Below are 20117 nucleotides of genomic sequence, written 5' to 3'. Positions count from 1 at the left end.
TACTTTTAAAGCAAAGTATCTGTAATGATCTATAATGAATTTAATTCTAATATCTTTTATTAATAAAACAAATTGAAGCAAGGCTCTCATTTACTGCTTTTGTTTGGAGCACATGAGACACAGGCTGCCACTCATCTGTGATAAAATGCGCTGTTATGTTAACAAATGATCCAGTGATAATGGATGTCCACGCATCACATGTTACAGCCGTAATACCTATTTTCTTTAATGATTTTATAACTTCAGGTCTCATTGTAGAGAGTGGAGGGGGGGTTGCTGTGTCAGAAAAATATCTTTGAGACTGAAAACAACCGAGAACTGGCGTGCAGACTGCAGGTCACATAGCAATGCAGTCTCAGATACAATTTAAGGTGGAACAGGAAAATCGAACAAGAAACTGGTGAATAAGAAGCTGACTTCAGATTCGTAAAACGGTCGAACTTTGAGAGACATTTTACAAGAAACCATTCAACCTTAGAGGAAATGTTTTCAGATTGACTAAATTATTAGTAATGAATGTAAACAGTAGTAAAAAAGCTCTTTTTTTTTGTATGCGCAGATATTTAAGGTACAACTAAATTTTTAAAAATCCTATATTTGAACTTTTCTCAATTTAATGCAAACAGAATTTTCCAAACACTGCTTTTTGTTTTTCTTAGACTATTATTTACTATCCCAACATTTTTGCAATACACATTGTACATTAGATGTAAAATGACAGATGACAATAAGTGAATACTGGAAGTTTATATTCATTTTTTGTGAATGCAGAAAGTTCTTTTTTTATTATATTTTTCTTTGCACAATATCATAAATGATTGAGAAGAGAATTTAAAAAGATTTCAATTTAAAAGTTGAAACGTGGAAAACAAAAATGTAAAAAAAAGACATTCAGCAACTGTAGACAGTTTTTAAAGAACTGTTCATGATGTGTTGATGTTCCATAGCTGCTGCTCAGATGTAACATACTCACTAAGGCTCTGATATTCTCCCATCTGCAAAAAAAAAAACAGAAAAAAAAACAAACAAACAAAAAAAACATTTATTAGAAGTGGCTCATTGAACTTTTAAAGGACTTATACATTTTCTTGTCATTTATAACTTTCCATGAGGTGTGTGAGGTGTGCTTTTATATACCAAAAACAGTGATAATTCATTTATATAAAACCATTTTCTAACCTTTCTTTGTCCCTCAGAATTAAATAGATTGTTACTGTGGCTTTCAAGTCAGTTTATATCACAATACCTACATTTAGAGCCAGTTATTCATTCAACCTAATGAGAAACTGTAGAACAAATTTAGTTTATATGTACTAATAATGGGGGCGGCACGGTGGCATTGGTGGGTAGCGCTGTCGCCTCACAGCAAAGAGGGCCTGGGTTCGATTCCCCGACCGGGTGACCGGGGTCCTCTCTGTGTGGAGTTTGCATGCTCTCCCCGTGTCTGCGTGGGTTTCCTCCAGGTTCTCTGGTTTCCTCCCACAGTCCAAAGACATGCAGTCAGGCCAATTGGATATGCTAAATTGCCCCTAGGTGTGAGTGTGTGAGTGACTGTCTGTGTCTGTCTGTCTGCCCTGCGATGGACTGGCGACCTGTCCAGGGTGTATCCTGCCTTTCGCCCGAAGACTGCTGGGATAGGCTCCAGCACCCCCCCGCGACCCTGACGGAGAAGCGGCTTAGAAAATGGATGGATGGATGGATGGATGTACTAATAATAGTACACTCAGTTTATATCACAATACCTACATTTAGAGCCAGTTATGCATTCGGTTATTCTTGGATCACAACTCAGTTTGTATTACTAAAGTTTACGTGAAAGTTTCTAAAAACCTTTGAAGGTTTAACATGGTCAATAGCAACAAAAAAACTGCAACCAGCATTTCCTGTAATCTGACATCAGCCTTTCACATTGTTGTGGGATATCTTTCAACTTGTCTGTGGAGAAAACTGTATACTTCAGGAAAGTATGAGTAAAGTTGTGTATAGTATTAACAAATATGTTGCTGCAGTATTGAACATTAGTTGCAGTTCAGCAGCTGTTAGCAAACATATTAGCATAAGCTTAGCTATAGTTTTTAGATACCTTTGTTGTTCCTTTTTATAGCTATGTTAACTACAGTAATCAGTGCCAATATGTGCTAGAAATACTATCGCTTTCACCCTTAAACTAGATAGGAAAAGAGTTTAAGTGTATGAAAGCCAGCTAACAATCCACATGAATGGTTCTGAAATTATATGACTACACTGAAATATTATTTTTCTGCTGTAAAACACAGCTGGAACTAAACCCAACAGTGTAGATCTCTGTGGATGGAGAATGGAACCCCTGCAATGAAGTTGTACCTTTTAAACCTCAGGGTAGACAGCAACTGTGGCAATACCACACTGGTTATTCTTGTTCCTGGACATCTTGATGTAGCCTCCTTCACCCCATGTAACACCCCAGCTGCAAAATAAATAAATAAGATATTTGAGATTTTGCTTTAAGGTGAACCCCATTAAACTGCAACTTTCATATTTTGTTATCAATCTTAAACAGGCTGTCATCCAAGATTGCACCGATAATTAAAGATTAAAGATTAAGATTAAGTGACCCTTATTAGTCCCACAACGGGGAAATTTCACCCAATTAGCATGGTGCTAACATCATTCTTTGACCGTGTGGAGTTGTTCAGTATCTCTAATAGTCTTCATTAATTGTTTTTTGACACATTATGGCACATTGGTATCTATAAACATGGACTAAAGTACAGACAAAATTGAATATGCCACTGTTTCTAATAATGCAACATTATTTTTAGATAGAAACCACATAAGCAGGTCTGTTCAAGATTATTGAACAACTCAATATAGATTAATTTAATTGTGTGAGGATACTAATTGGTGCAGTATACGTTTAGTCATGTAGCCTCTTGGCTGATTGACTACATTTGGGCTAAAGGGAAAATTGTGTACATTTAGTTAATCCATTGCTTTTTGACTCATTATTCAGCGTCTACCATGAATCATTCAGAATTCACTGTAACATGGTGTCTGGCTTATCCCACATGAGGCTTGAACAGGAAACCCCTGCATTAGATAGATACTCAGCTAGCTATGGAATAAGCCATTGATCACGCACAGAGACGGACTCAAGTGCAGAGCGGTAGAGACTCAAAAATGGTGGAGAAAGAAAGAGAAAAGCAAGGTTATATTGGGTGAAACTCAAACTTGCAACCTCGCAACATAGCGTGAGTGTGCTACTGCTGAGCTACTGCAGAAATTACAAGGAGAGCCTCATGGAAGAGTTGATAAAACAAAAAGGCGAGCTAAGGCCAAACAAAAGAAACACCAGATCAGCATCTTCAAATGAAAGAGTTCCAGAAAACTAAAGGTAAAAGTAATCAACTGAAAAAGACACTCAAAGTTATTTTTGTTGTTGTTTCGTATTTGTGTGTGTGTGTGTGTGTGTGTGTGTTTAATACTTACACAAGGAAGGGTACTGAGAGAGCACCCAGATTTTAACAAAGAACTTGAAACTTGATACCATTACCAGCTCAGCAAAGAGACATGCATGTGTTACCATAAACTCAAGCCTGAACAGAAAGCACGCCCGAAGTACATGGTCAGTTGAAGACACCCACACACAGATAGTTGAAATTTAAGGGTATAGACCACATGACCCCTCCCATGTTCATTCACTTAGCAATTGCTTTTCAATGCTTTACTTTCTTTGTTTTCACTAGCCTGTCCCTTTTACCTGTTCTTGACCAGCCAGTATTCCTGTTCCTCTTCAGTGCCGTAACCAACAACCAGGACAGCATGATTCAGGTCAGTTTTACTGCAGTACTGATCATCATACACACCTACAATCAATCAGAGCATCAAGATGTACAGATATTAACAAATTTATTTATTTATTTATTTGTTTGTTTAAAATGCTACCTTTCAACACTTGTTGTAAAAAGTACTAAATAAATAAGTAATCTTGAATCTTGAATCTTTAGCAGCAGACAGATGAACTACCAATGACAACTATGCAATTCAGTTTTCTGAATCTGAATGTCCTAGTGCTTGCATCTTTGATTCCTGGATTTGCCCCAACAAGATTTTGTTAGCATATCTTTCTGCTTAAAATTCCAATTCCTACATAAACAGTTAAGATGTTATAACAGACTTATTCAAAGCTGTTTGGTGTGAAATTATCTGTTCTAGAAACGTACAGAGTCAGAATTGTTCATAGTGGTGGTGATAGGAACCAGATGTCCACCTCTAAAAGTTCAGTCACAGAGATGGTTATTGAATTTGTTGTCTGATGTCTGAGATATTGTTTTGTGATAGTTCTAAGAAGATTTTTAAAAATCAATTCATGGTGAAATGGTGCAGGAAATTAACATTCTATATAAAACCCAGAAGACACGTGTAGGTTCATTTGTAGTTAAGGAGAGTAAATAAAATGTCTATATTTGTGTTGTAGTCATGGAGACCCCTGGTTCCTATCACTACCACTTTAAAGACATCTAAGTCTCTACAATCAACCATTTTACACCAAACCTCTCTGACTCTCAGTGACTGAATTATGCAGAAATTTCCCTTTCCTCACTTTTGTACACAGATAACACAGGCAGCTCATAGAAACAACTAGTTACTGAGGTTACCTGACTCATAGAGCTGGAAAGTGCGACGGCTGGTGTCTATGCCTACAGAAACAGGTCCAACTGAGCCGACAATATGCTGCAGATTAGCCTCATCTCCTCTGGTCACTTTCTCATACTTGAGGCAGGTAGCACTCACTCTCTTTGGATCAAACCTGCACTTCCCTTCCTAAGGAGAGATGGGAACAAAGAGATTACACTGCATGATGGCTGGTATTATGGGCATGATAGTTCTGAATTGTATATAGTTCTGCACTATATACAGTTCTGTACTGTGTATAGTTCTGCATTGTGTACAGTTCTGCACTGTATACAGTTCAGTATTGTGTATAGTTCTGTATGGTGTATGGTTCGGCACTGTATACAGTTCTGTATTGTGTATAGTTCTGTATTGTGTATAGTTCTGCACTGTATACAGTTCTGTATTAGGTACAGTTCTGCATGGTGTATAGTTCTGTACTGTCTATAGTTCTGTATTGTGTATAGTTCAGCACTGTATACAGATCTGTACTGTGTATAATTCTGTATTGTGCATAGTTCTGTATTGTTAATAGTTCTGCATTGTATACAGTTCTGTACTGTGTATAGTTCTGCATTGTGTACAGTTCTGCACTGTATACAGTTCTGTACTGTGTATAGTTCTGCACTGTATACAGTTCAGTATTGTGTATAGTTCTGTATGGTGTATAGTTCTGCACTGTATACAGTTCTGTATTGTGCATAGTTCTGTACTTTGTATAGTTCTGCATTGTATACAGTTCTGTATTGTGCATAGTTCTGTACTGTGTATAGTTCTGCACTGTATACAGTTCAGTATTGTGTATAGTTCTGTATGGTGTATAGTTCTGCACTGTATACAGTTCTGTATTGTGCATAGTTCTGTACTTTGAATAGTTCTGCACCATGTCTAGTTCTGTACTGTGTACAGTTCTGTACTTTGTATAGTTCTGCACTGCATGTAGTTCTGTACCATGTCTAGTACTGCACTGTATATAGTATTGTACTGTATATAGTTCTGCACCATGTCTAGCTCTGCATTGTTTGTAGTTCTGCACTGTGTATAGTTCTGTATTGTGTATACTTCTATATTGTATATTGTTCTGCACTGTGCATAGTCCTGTGTTTTATATAGTTCTTTACTGTGTATAGTTCTACCTTATGTATAGTTTGTACTGCGTATTGTTGTAACGTGGAGCGAGGTAGCGAACGCATGTGCGGAGGTAAGCGACTTTTATTGAGGGCAAATCCAGAATCAGGGTCATAACGGTCCAGGGTCAAGGAGCCAATATGTACAGAACGGAGTGCAGACATGACGAGCAACACAAACAACCAAACAGTTCTAACAAAGACCAACACATCAAACAAAGACCAATACAAAGACCAGCAAAGACAAAGTGCAAACACAGGGCTCAAGTAACAAAGGGAAAATGAGGGACATTTATAGTTACTTTTCTTGTCTTTTTTCTACATTAAGAGACATCTAAAAAAATAACCCTTTATATGTGAAGTTTTAATAGTTCCATGATTTAAAATTTTGAAAACAATCAGGGGCGGAGTCACGAAACGAGGGGCAGGACTACAGATACCAAAACAAATGCACATGGACAGGACTGGGAGGGGCCAATCGTGACAATTGTTTTGTTATGCTACACTGTGTACATGTAGTGTGTGAAAAATGCTGTTGACCATTTGTTATTTAAGTGTGAATAACTCATATTTTAACTTTTCAAATTCCAGCAGTGTCTTATGTTTAGCAACGTCAGAACAGGGAGCTCCTATTGAGATAGAGTCATGTAATAGAAATGAGTTTCACAAAGAAATTTGACAAAGCTGAATTTGGTGTCTTGTCTGACTTTCCTATTTCACCTCAAATGCTTCAGCAGTTATATTTCAATACCTGATCAGGATCCAGAATGTACCCCTTAAAGTGGAACAGAAAATTTGAACAAATAGCTGTCAAATTTTAGGCAAATTTCTAACTAATAGAATTTCATAACTGAAACAACATTTAACACCAGGTGAGTGGGGTTAGTATTAGAACACAATAGTGATATAGGTTAATCTACATACTGCCCATTTTTGTCTTTACTATTTAGCAAAGAAATATATATATATTAAGATTTTACTTATTCATAATTATTTTTCTTGTCTTTTTTCAACTTTAAGAGACTCAGAAAAAAGCCTTAATTTTAAAATTACAGAATGTCAGTTTATATATGTGAATTTTTAATTGTTCCATGATTTAAAATTTTGCCCATACAGCACACTACTACATTACTCCCTGAGACTATTCAACTTCAACTCATAACTCACTCACTCACCAATAAACCCATTAAACTCACCTTGTTCTCATAACGATAGGACTCCTCTGTCTGCAGGCCTCCGCTCTGCATCACATATTGGAAAGCCCGTGATAGCCATCCACCTCCACAGCCATTGTTTCCAACACCGAAAGAGCAGTCAACCAGCTGCTGTTCACTGAGGGACACCAGTGTCCCTGTCTTCTTGAACATCTGACCCTCTAGCGCCCCCGTCTGAGAGAAAGTAGAGGAGATATGAAGGGAGAGAGACAATTGTTTGGTTTATTTTCTACCTCTAATAATGTTCTCTCTTAATGCTACACTCTCTCACTGTAGGTTAGTGGTTTGTCCAAAAAAACATTTTGTCCAAGTCTGTTAAAAGTAGAGAGATTAAATGGTGCTCACACACCTCAACACAGTTATCTCTCTCACTATGTGTGTTTGTCTCTCTCTCTCTCTCTCTCTCTCTGGTGTTTATATGTGAGGTTATTAGTGTTTAAGAGGGTTTTGACATATTGAGTTTATTTTTATTGATGCCATCCTGTAAAAACTATTTGTAGAAAACAAATCATATATATCGAGATACAGCAAGAAACAGAAATGAAATTAAAAAGATGTCATAATATGTAGAAAACACAAATTAAAAGGATAATACTATAATGTCACAGGGAAGCAAGTATCCTATTTTATTCTAAAATAAAAAATTTTTTGTCCAAATTACAGATTTTGCTAATATGTACATTTCAGTTTACAGTATTAAAATTTTCACCATTCAGCAAAAACCAACCTACTTCTATACTGACACAAAAAATATGGAAGGACATTTGGATCAGTTAGGACAATTTGCCACCAACTAAGAAATACGAATACTCATAGGACTCACATCATATATCCAGATGTCCATAGTAAGGCTAACGGATGTCAGATCAATGAGCTTGTGAATGTGAGTCACTACCATTCTGTCTAGCTCTGGTGGGATCAGGTCAGACTGGGTTTGGTGTAAGGGGGCTCAACATGTTCGAGTAGCCTTTGAATTTTAAATATTGGTTTGCAATCTAAGCATTGGCCTGGTGTCAATAAGTTCTACAAAAGCAATCTCAGCCAATACCAACATGATTCTGACATCACACATCCCTAGTAATTAATCATGAGCAGTTGTTGACTGTAAAATCAATGCCAACCAACTATAAAGCCTTATGTTGTAACGTATTTTTTGCAATGAAATTATGTAAAGTTGAACATTGCAAAATTCAGTGCGATTCAAAAATATTAATCCAAATTCAAAATGTTTTATTTCACTTGTATATCACTACAGAACAATGCAGTAAATTGTAAATGGTTTATATGAGAATGAAGTTTATTATGTAATTTCACAAGTGCTCAGTATGAACCTCTTCCAGCTGTTCAGACAACATCAACGCCAAACTCAAATTCATCTCATACTCGATTGAGCATGTTAGGGTGTTGGGTGTCACTGCAGTCATGGCTCTTTCAATGCGATTTCAGAGATCATTCAGTGTTGTGAAGCCAATGACGAACACTGAGCGGTTAGAGGTTTACTTCCGATGAAAATCACGCTGCATAGTTATGATGGATTTATTCTTTTTAATGTGGAAAACGCAGAACGCTTTCTGCTCAGGGGTCTCCATCTCCTTACAGGCTGCATGGAGCCATCTTCCAGTGACAGTCAGGAACTCTATGACCCCCTCTTCCAAGTGGTATGTGATTGGTTCCTAGGCACCTCACGGTTGTCAAAATATGGAGCTTGATGAATCTATTTGAATTACGCTGTACTGTGTTTATTAGTGATGGGTCGGTCACGAACGATCTGGCTGTAAGAGCCGGCTCTTTGAAGAGAATGACAGGAGCCGGCTCCTGATTGTGAGCCGATTTTTCTTTTCCTTTTAAAGCGTGATTGGTCAAGATGTGTGGTGGCGTCTGTGAGTCTTCACTGAGCAGGAGGGGGGAGGGAAGGGGTTACAAACACACACAACACGGTGAACACACAAACAGTAGGGAGGGAGAGAGTTTGTTCTGGAGACACAATATAGTCAGACAGAGTACACGCTCGAAAGGTGAGGAAAAAGAGTGACAGGAAACGCAGTAAAGTTTGAGCTGGTGGGAGACCAAGTGTTCAGTCTACCCACGTCTTACACATGTGATGGCATATAGACTGTGTATTGTAAAACAGGGTAGATCATAATAGAAAGGAGACACAGGATCAACCCGTCAAAGATGAAGGCCTTGGCTTTTCTGAATGCCAATCTTTCACCAAGGGATGCTGCTTTTTCTTTTTGTCTTTGCCACTCAGGAGCCAAAAGATACGGCTCTTTAGTCAGCAGAGCCAAAATTCCCATCACTAGTGTTTATCACTAAGCTAGGTTGTATTTATGTTTACAGTAAATCTGTTGTTTTTACAACAGCTGACCAAGAACAAGTTTATATCATAGCTGTTATTTCTAAAGCAAATTACTCTTCTCTAAAATGTATATTGCCAAAACAACATACCATGATGTCTTATACATTGCCATTGTGACATTCTGGCAACCACAACTGCCAGTATTTTATAAATTACACAGATTTTTTTTTTACAGTGCAGCCTTTCATCTAATACTTTTTTTTAACCAATTCTATTAATTATTTTTAGATATCTGTAATCCTGAAAAGTCAATTTTCTCTTTTTCTTTCTTAACTCACCGCACTGAAGGCCCAGCAGGAGCCACAGGTAAACTGGTTCTTAACCTCAGTCACGGCGCCCTTTTCCCTCCAATCCACGCTACCAGGCAGAGCAGCACCCCCTACTTCTTGGAGGAATGTAGTTGTTTTGTAAGCCTTGGTCCCGTTAAAAGACCTCAGGCAACCCTTGAACATGGCCTGGTACTCCAGGTTGTCCTAGTGGAGAGGAAGCAAGCAAAGATTATTTATATAGTGCTTTTTAGAACAGGTGTTGTCAAAAAGCAGCTTTACAGAACAATCCGTATGAAGAAGTTGAGCATTTTGTCAAGTCTGATGAAAAACTTTTGAACACGATCGAGTTTATATCAGAGTCTCTATATTTAGTCTGTTATTTATTCAACTTAATGAGAAACTGTAGAACAGACTCACTTTATATCATAATACCTACATTTAGAGCCAGTTATTCATTCAGCCTAATGAGAAACTGTAGAACAGACTCACTTTATATCACAATACCTACATTTAGAGTCAGTTATTCATTCAGCCTAATGAGAAACTGTAGAACAGACTCAGTTTATATTACAATACCTACATTTAGAGCCAGTTATTCATTCAGCCAAATGAGAAACTGTAGAACAGACTCAGTTTATATCATAATACCTACATTTAGAGCCAGTTATTCATTCAGCCTAATGAGAAACTGTAGAACAGACTCAGTTTATATCACAATACCTACATTTAGAGTCAGTTATTCATTCAGCCTAATGAGAAACTGTAGAACAGACTCAGTTTATATCACAATACCTACATTTAGAGTCAGTTATTCATTCAGCCTAATGAGAAACTGTAGAACAGACTCAGTTTATATCACAATACCTACATTTAGAGCCAGTTATTCATTCAACCTAATGAGAAACTGTAGAACAGACTCAGTTTATATCACAATACCTACATTTAGAGTCAGTTATTCATTCAGCCTAATGAGAAACTGTAGAACAGACTCAGTTTATATCACAATACCTACATTTAGAGCCAGTTATTCATTCAGCCTAATGAGAAACTGTAGAACAGACTCAGTTTATATCACAATACCTACATTTAGAGTCAGTTATTCATTCAACCTAATGAGAAACTGTAGAACAGACTCAGTTTATATCACAATACCTACATTTAGAAGCAGATATTTATTCATGTAATATTGAGTAGATTATCTAATTATGCTATCTATTATGCTAATTATGAGATCTCACCATGTCTGCAAAGTGGTTCATGCCGAGTCTGTAGCTTTTGAGGCCCTGGTCAGCCAGCATGTTGTGCTCCAGGATCAGCTTACGATTGTCCAGCCAGATCATCTTACGCTGAGACTCTTCTTCCTCTGAACCATAACTCTTACCTGAGAGAGAAAGAAACAACCCCTGGTAAAATTCAATGCTTTTACTGATTTTCTAAGTTTAAATAATTCAACACAACTTCTACAGCAAATACATTTAGATCTGGCATTTTTCTGCACATTTTTGTGCACAGTTACTGTTTATAAGCTGAATTTGACATAATGATAAAATAATACACAAAATATTGCTAGGGCAATATTTTTGTTTTTATTTTCAAATTTAACTTAGTAAACAGTAACTGTGCATTAAGATGTGCAGCAAATGCCATTTTTAAATGTTAGGGTTAGTTTTGTGTGTGTGTATATATATATATATATATACATATATATATATATATATATATATATATATATATATATATATATATATATATATATATATATATATATTATGGCAAGCCAAACAGGAAATATTTTATGAACATTGATATATATAAAATTAACTTTGATATATATAAAATGAACTTTGATATATAAAATTAACTTTGATATATATAGAATGAGCATTGATATATATATAAAATGAACACTGATATATATAAAATGAATGTTGATATATATAGAATGAACATTGATATATATAGAATGAACACCGATATATATAGAATGAATGTTGATATATATGGAATGAACATTGATATATATAAAATGAGCATTGATATATATAGAATGAACATTGATATATATAGAATGAACACCGATATATACATAGAATGAATGTTGATATATATGGAATGAACATTGATATATATATAAAATGAGCATTGATATATATAGAATGAACATTGATATATATGGAATGAACACTGACATATATAAAATGAGCATTGATATATATAGAATGAACACTGATATATATGGAATGAACATTGATATATATGGAATGAACACTGATATATATATATAGAATGAACGTTCATCCCATGTTCATTAAATATTTCCTGTTTGGCTTGCCATAATATATATATATATATATATATATATATATATACATATCACTGTTGTTGGAAGAGACAGGCAATTTCAGAATACTGAAATTCAGCTGAAAAACAACAAAAATGGAGATACAAGGTTTTTTTACAATAGCAGCGATATATATATATATATATATATATATATATATATATATATATATATATATATATATATATATATATGTATATATGGGAAAAACTATAAAATATTTACAAGAGCAGATGTTATATTATTTCTCACCAAACTTGAGTTTCCAAGTATGGAACTCTACATCCTCCAGAGAGACCCTGGCTGCACCGGCCACGACCACAAGAGCGGCAACAGTGAGCAAAACCCTCATTCTGTGAGAGTGAGTGAGGGTTACACAAAGTGGATTGAATAAACCAAATAAAATAAATTCAAATTAAATTAATTACATTTAGAGTACTTCTATACTCCAAATGTGCTTCCATATTTGACAGAATGGAGATCATTACAATAGGGGAAACATTATAGCGTTTACAAATGAGAACATAGACAAAATCTAGGAACATTAACATTTTATTTTATTAACATTTATCATTTTAGTGCTACCAGTATTTTTACATCAGTGAAACCAGTGGAGGACAGTAACTAAGTAAGTGTAATTCATTACTGTGCTTAAGTAGTTTTTTGTGTATCTGTACTTTACTGATTTCCATTTTGGGTGACTTTTTACTTTCACTCCACTATATTTTACCATCAAATATCTTTTTACTCTACTGCATTTTGCGAAATCTGTTATTCCTTTTTGCTTATGTGGGCATAAAAACGTAACATGTCAAAACAAAAGAAGCATGAAGCAAGAAGACCAATCAGGGCACAGCGGCACTTTGTTTTGACCTGGTGCAAGCATACGGTTCAATGTTAGTGCAGTAGTGTAAAATTTTAGGAGTGTCTATTCAACATAAACTTTGTGTAAATAGACCACAATACAGAAATACGTACACATATGCTGTCATTACTGACGTGTTCTTATTTTGGATTTAAATAAACACAATTTCGTTTTATAGTAAATTTGTTTTTACTAGTTCATGTTTATGAACAGAGACATACAGATGCAATATAGTAAAGGAAACTCATTTGTGAATCAGAGTTTAAAGCAAGTTTTTACTTAAACTTGTAACCAAGTTGCAAATAAATCTTAAACTGAAACTTTGCTTGTTTGTAGTTCCATCAGTTCTACCTGATGGAAATTGTTTGCTTTCAGTGTTTTCTACTTTTGATAATTTTAAAAGACACCAGAGTGACTAATTAATGACATTCTATTAAATTATTTCTATAAAGACTGGTTTACCAAGAGTGATGCTGGAGTATTTTGACCTAAAATAAGTCCATGAAGAAAGAGTCTTGTTACAAAAATAGTAATAGGACATTAGTCATAAATAATCTTTTACTACTTTTACTTTTGATACTTAAGTACTTTTGAAGGCAAAGGCTTTTGTACTTTTACTCAAGTGGAGGTCTAAATGGAGTAACTTCTACTTTTACTGGAGTAATATTTTACCTTGGATATCTCAACTTTAACTCTTAACTTTTTAAAGTTCATGATTTGTGTACCTCGTCCACCATTGAGTGTAACTTAATGAATGTATCTAATGGTGTGTGTGTCAGCTCTTACCTGGGTGTGATGTTCTGTGGCCCTGAAGCTCTACGTGTGATGAAGGTATCTGCCCTGTCCAGGTTTTATTCTGACTATATCTGACTTTATCTACCACAATGAGTCTTAGGTTTGTGTTAAAGATGACAGGAAATAGCTCATCACAAACATCTCACCACAAACAGAAGACGCACTTCTCGAGATCATCTTGCAAAATGAGCAAGCAGTGGGTCCTAAACCAATACAAAACGCCCTGTCCTGCAAGGGTCAAGTCAAATCAACTACATATTAATATGTGAGAATAAAAAGGCATTATTTTTTATATGAAAACAAAAAGCACAAATTCTGAATGCTGAACACATTTAACCCATTTCCAAAAAAGTTGGGACACTGTGCAAAATGTAAAATAAAACAAAATGCAATGATGTGCAAATCATTTAAGCCAAATATTTAATTGAAAATAGTATAAAGGCAACATATTAAATGTTGAAACTGAGACATTTTGTTTTTTGAAAAATATATGCCTATTTTAAATTTGATTACAACACATTCCAAAAAAGTTGGGATGGGGGCATGTTTACCACTGATTCTTCAACACTGCAAGAATTTGCAAACTGAGGTCATTTTAAAAGTGAAATGCTTACATGTTCTTACTTGATACTAGATTTTAGCTGCTAGGCAGATCGGGGTCTACTTTGTTGTATTTTTTGCTTCATAATTATCCAAATGTTTTCAGTGGTGAGAGGTCTGGACTGCAGGCATCTCACTTTATCATGTTGCCAAAACATGTATATATATCATTAAACATTAATGTTGCCTTCTCAGATGTGCAAGTCACCTATGCCATGTGCACTAATGCACCACCATACCATCACGAATGCTGGCTTTTGAACTATGTGCTGAGAACAAGCCAGATATCCGTGTCCTATTTAGACAAGAGAATGCAGAGTCACTGATTTCCTAAAAGAATTTCACACGTTTCCAACTAGTCCTTAGTCCTTACACGATGCCTTAGTCCATCTTAAATGAGCTCATGCCCAGAGAAGGTGGCAGCATTTCTGTGTCCTCTTTACATATGGTTTTATATATATATATATATATATATATATATATATATATATATATATATATCCATCCATCCATCCATCCGTTTTCTAAGCCGCTTCTCCGTCAGGGTCGCGGGGGGGTGCTGGAGCCTATATATATATATATATATATATATATATATATATATATATATATATATATATATATATATATATACACTGCTCAAAAAAATAAAGGGAACACTTAAACAACACAATATAACTCCAAGTAAATCAAACTTCTGTGAAATCAAACTGTCCACTTAGGAAGCAACACTGATTGACAATCAATTTCACATGTTGTTGTGCAAATGGAATAGACAACAGGTGGAAATTATTGGCAATTAGCAAGACACACTCAATAAGGGAATGGTTCTGCAGGTGGGGACCACAGACCACTTCTCAGTACCTTTCTGCTTTCTGGCTGATGTTTTGGTCACTTTTGAATGTTGGTGGTATTTTCACACTCGTGGTAGCATGAGACGGACTCTACAACCCACACAAGTGGCTCAGGTAGTGCAGCTCGTCCAGGATAGCACATCAATGCGAGCTGTGGCAAGAAGGTTTGCTGTGTCTGTCAGCGTAATGTCCAGAGGCTGGAGGTGCTACCAGGAGACAGGCCAGTACACCAGGAGATGTGGAGGAGGCCGTAGGAGGGCAACAATCCAGCAGCAGGACTGCTACCTCCGCCTTTGTGCAAGGAGGAACAGGAGGAACACTGCCAGAGCCCTGCAAAATGACCTCCAGCAGGCCACAAATGTGCATGTGTCTGCACAAACGGTTAGAAACTGACTCCATGAGGATGGTATAAGGGCCCGACATCCACAGATGGGGGTTGTGCTCACAGCCCAACACCGTGCAGGACGCTTGGCATTTGCCAGAAAACACCAGGATTGGCAAATTCGCCACTGGCGCCCTGTGTTCTTCACAGATGAAAGCAGATTCACACTGAGCACATGTGACAGACGTGACAGAGTCTGGAGACGTCGTGGAGAGCGATCTGCTGCCTGCAACATCCTTCAGCATGACCGGTTTGGCATTGGGTCAGTAATGGTGTGGGGTGGCATTTCTTTGGAGGGCCTCACAGCCCTCCATGTGCTCGCCAGAGGTAGCCTGACTGCCATTAGGTACCGAGATGAGATCCTCAGACTCCTTGTGAGACCATATGCTGGTGTGGTTGGCCCTGGGTTCCTCCTAATGCAGGACAATGCTAGACCTCATGTGGCTGGAGTGTATCAGCAGTTCCTGCAAGATGAAGGCATTGAAGCTATGGACTGGCCCGCCCGTTCCCCAGACCTGAATCCGATTGAGCACATCTGGGACATCATGTCTTGCTCCATAACGCCACATTGCACCACAGCCTGTCCAGGAGTTGGCGGATGCTTTAGTCCAGGTCTGGGAGGAGAGACCTCAGGAGACCATCATCAGGACCACCTCATCAGGAGCATGCCCAGGCATTGTAGGGAGGTCATACAGGCAAGTGGAGGCCACACACAACCATTTTCAATGTAAAGATGTCTAACAAGACAAACTATTACAAAACTATAATGCTGAACATTAACATGAGATTGTCTTTAAATCTAAATACTCACATCATCACACCAACAAACCATCTTGTTTCTATACTCACTGTGGATTTGATCAGTTCCATTTATAATATAGTTTCACTTTATAGTTTTACAATTACAGACTGTCTGTTTCTCTGAATACTTTGTTGTGCTCCGTTTCCATGTTCCTTGATCAATGATGAAGACCACCACAGAGCAGGTATTTGGGTAGTGGATCACTGTCAAAATTGCAATGACACTGTTGCTTGTTAGTGTAATGCTGGGGAGCGATAATGAGGTGGACACATATATGCTAAGAGAAGCGAGCTTTATTAGGGACAAATCCATACTCAGGGTCTAAACAGTCCAAGGTTAAAGAGCCAACACGGTGAGAACGAGGGACAGACATGACAAAAAGGAACACAGGATAAACACACCAACAGAGAACAGAAAATACCACGGAGGCCAGAAGATACAACACTATACAATACAAAGACCAGAAAACAACTACGGAAAAACACAGGGCCTACATGCTAGAAGAGGATAAACAAGACACAGGTGGTTAACAAGAGGGTTACAAGACACAGGTGAGAACAATCAAGGGCAGGGTCTAGAAACAAGGGGGCAGAACAGGGAAGAATCAAAACAAGGAAGCACATGGACAAGACCAAAAGATAAAAAAAAGCACTTGGGGGACTGGGAGGGGCCACTCGTGACAGCAATCCTTTCATCAGGACTCACAGGAGGCTGGTGGCTAGACATTTTTGGTTGGTGGACTATTTTCAGTCCAGGTGAGGTGTTTAAACACTCCAGCAGCACTGCTGTATCTGTTCCACTCATACCAGCACAACACACACAAACACACCATTACCATGTTACTGTCATTACAGTGCTGACAATGATCCACCACCCACATAGTACCTGCTCTGTGGTGGTCCTGACCATTAAATAACAAAGTAAAGGGGATTAACAAAGTATTCAGAGAAACAGAAAGACTGTAATTGTAGAACCACAAAGTGTAGCTATGGTAAGTGGAGTTGATCAGTTGGACAACACAAGTAGAAATAGGTTTTGGGTTCATCAGTGGAAATAAGCAAGGATTAAATCCATGTATATTCCATTAAACAATGTTGACAAGTTAAATAATCCAACTGTCTGACACAACATAAAAATGTGAATCACACCCATAGGATATTTGGGCAACAGTTTGAAATGTCTTAATCTATCCCTTTCTAAAACGAGTAGCTTTCTAGGAATGCTTTCACTTACTTGGAAAGCATGGAAATGGTCATGGAAACAAGTTTCATGCTCAACCAATACCAAAACAAACATAATATCATGCAAAATGATAGCGATTATTTTGCTGAACACCAGCATGTTTTCTTCAGTGCTTGTGCCAACACGATATTCAACACGAAGAGGCCAACACGATATTAAACTCCACACTTTACTCAACTTGTGAGATTGATAGTGGCCTGTGAATCAATGTGAAGATATGAAGAGATCTCTTCTTTACATTTGAGTGTTTCAAGTAAACTTTGTTTGAATGGACCAGACTGGACTGCTTTTGAAGTCAAGCATTCTCAATGCTAAGCTACTGCAAACTGGTGTTTTCTTGCAAGTTATACTGTCAAGTTCTTGTAGTTCTTCACACAGTTTTTGAAAATCTCCAGATATGAATGAGTGGACCAATTTTTCGAACACACCTTGGATAGTGGACCATGAAATGTCTTCTAAAGTCATGTCAAGAGGCTTTTATTGTCATTCCATCTATGTACAAGTACACAGTGGAGTGAAATTACATTCCTCCAGGAACAACACAGTGCAACAAGGAACAAAAAGTACAAAGTGCAAACGTGCAGACATCGTGTACAAACAAAAAATAACACTAGAAACATTAAATGACAAATTAAACAGACGTTAGACACAGTAAACAGACAGTACAGTGCAGCACTGACACAGCACTACTTTCTGGACATGAGTTGGTGGAATAAGGTGCAGAGATATTTAACATGCTGTGATCTGTGAGTCATGCAGTCATATGACATATATAAACACAGCAGTTACTGAGGTGGAAAAACCCTTTCAAAGTCACTTAAATCACCTTTCTTATCCATTCTGATGCTTGGTTGGCACTTCAGCAAGTTGTCTTGACCACCTCTACATGCCTAAATGCATTGAGTTATGGACATGTGATTGGTTGATTAGCTATGTGTGTTAACAAGCAACTGAACAATTAGGTACAATAAAGTGGCCGGTGAGTGTACTTTACTCCAAGACACAGTTCAGGTGGCTGGACTATATAATATATATAAGGTTGGCAGGGGGTTCATGAAACACATTGGCAGTAGGAGGACATATCTTAATCAAATGTCTTCTAAATCCAGAACAACTTCAGAATTGCAAGCAACATCCTAATTGATCACATTTCAACCTGACTGGGATAACTGCTCGCTCACCACTGAATATCACACCATGTTGCGCACTAAGTTCATCTTGCATGGCAAAGAAAGATTTCATCTCCTCCATCACTTATGCTTTGTCTTTTGGCCATCCCTGTAAAATGATCTGTTTTAGGGACTGCAGCACTTTGTCCTTTTCTGTTTCAGCCTGAATGTTCCGCAGCCTTTCCTCTGATATGGGCAGATACTGGATCATTTTTGTTGTCTCAATTTCAGCCTCAACTGAACCTGCAGTGTCCCATAGTGTGTCTGCTACATGCCTCAGTCGTCCAGGCACATATGTGACACTGATGTCATATTTCTGCAGCCTCAGTAGCATCCGTGGCAATCTTTTTGGTGCATTGAACAAGGGCTTTCTCATAACGGTTTCCAAAGGCTTATCATCAGACTGCACTTCCACTTTCCTGCCATATGTATTCTGATGAAATTTTTCCATGCCGAACAGAATGGCCAAACATTCTCTCTCTCTGTGCATAACCCCGTTCAGTGGGTGTGAGAGCTCTGCTGCCATAGGCTATTGGCTAGCCTGCCTGCATGAGTGCTGCTCCCAGACCAATCTCTGATGAGTCAAACTGGAGAGTGTGCTCTCTGGCGCTTCTCTGCGTGTGCTCCTCTCTCTCTCTCTCTTCAGCCGTAAAATCCACTTTATACCACTGCCACCATATTTTATGCTATCTCTTGCATTTCAGACTATCATACCAAATAAAGGAGTTCGGGACAACTTGTATGACTCTCAGAACTCTTTACTAGTAATACTTGCCTTTAGTATTCCTTCAGTACAGCACAGTGTGTCACACTCAATCAGGTTCATGCTACAACAACACTATTCAGTTAACTATTACTCTTATTACAGCTGCGGCCAGAAGATATGGCTAGGAGTTTGCTTCAGTGCTCGTGAGGTGATCTTCCAGGCTGTGGCAAGACTGAAATACAAAGATGACATAAGATGATAAAAAATGATCTCCCAATAAGCCATTACTTCAAATATGTTGCATGAACCACAATATGTGGAATAGGATCATATTGTTTAACAAACCTTGTGAAATTTCACCAGATCTGTTGTCTCTCCAACACTGATCTTCTTGGGACACTTTCTTCCAGCTGATTGTGGGGTGAGAAAATGCAGCAAGGCAAGAACACAAGCCATGTTGCTGTCCCACTTTGCAGACATTGTAAATAACATAATTTACTCAAGAATGTCTGTCTGTATGTTTGTACTTTGTGGTGGACAATATAATTTCTTAAACCTTACTGCTCAGAGTGGGCCAAGCATTCCAAACTTGTGCTGATTATGTAGACTATTTCAACTTTATTAAACAAAGTCATAAAACTGAGTTCACAATATCACATTGTAGAAACATAATAAAGCCTCAACGAGGAGCTCCAACATGATCCACAGCTTGCAGGATGTAAAATGCCCAGTAACTGGA

The 20117-nt window shown here is 37.5% G+C and overlaps 1 protein-coding gene across 1 annotated transcript; it reads right to left on the bottom strand.

The window, feature by feature from the left end:
• Window positions 1-806: 806 nt before the first annotated feature.
• Window positions 807-13638, bottom strand: LOC108415931 (procathepsin L-like). The gene is made up of 9 exons (XM_037542168.1): window positions 13615-13638; window positions 12216-12316; window positions 10861-11003; window positions 9632-9826; window positions 6977-7168; window positions 4638-4803; window positions 3740-3845; window positions 2344-2446; window positions 807-995 (listed from the first exon to the last, which is right to left on the bottom strand). The coding sequence occupies exons 2-8, from the start codon at window positions 12313-12315 to the stop codon at window positions 2347-2349; spliced, it is 1002 nt and encodes a 333-aa protein (XP_037398065.1). The 5' UTR covers window position 12316; window positions 13615-13638; the 3' UTR covers window positions 807-995; window positions 2344-2346.
• Window positions 13639-20117: the final 6479 nt, after the last annotated feature.

Source organism: Pygocentrus nattereri, chromosome 10 (assembly GCF_015220715.1).
Source record: "Pygocentrus nattereri isolate fPygNat1 chromosome 10, fPygNat1.pri, whole genome shotgun sequence".
Classification (NCBI taxonomy): Eukaryota; Metazoa; Chordata; class Actinopteri; order Characiformes; family Serrasalmidae; genus Pygocentrus; species Pygocentrus nattereri.
Note: the sequence above shows the minus strand (reverse complement) of the source record. Positions and strands in the feature narration are given on the sequence as shown.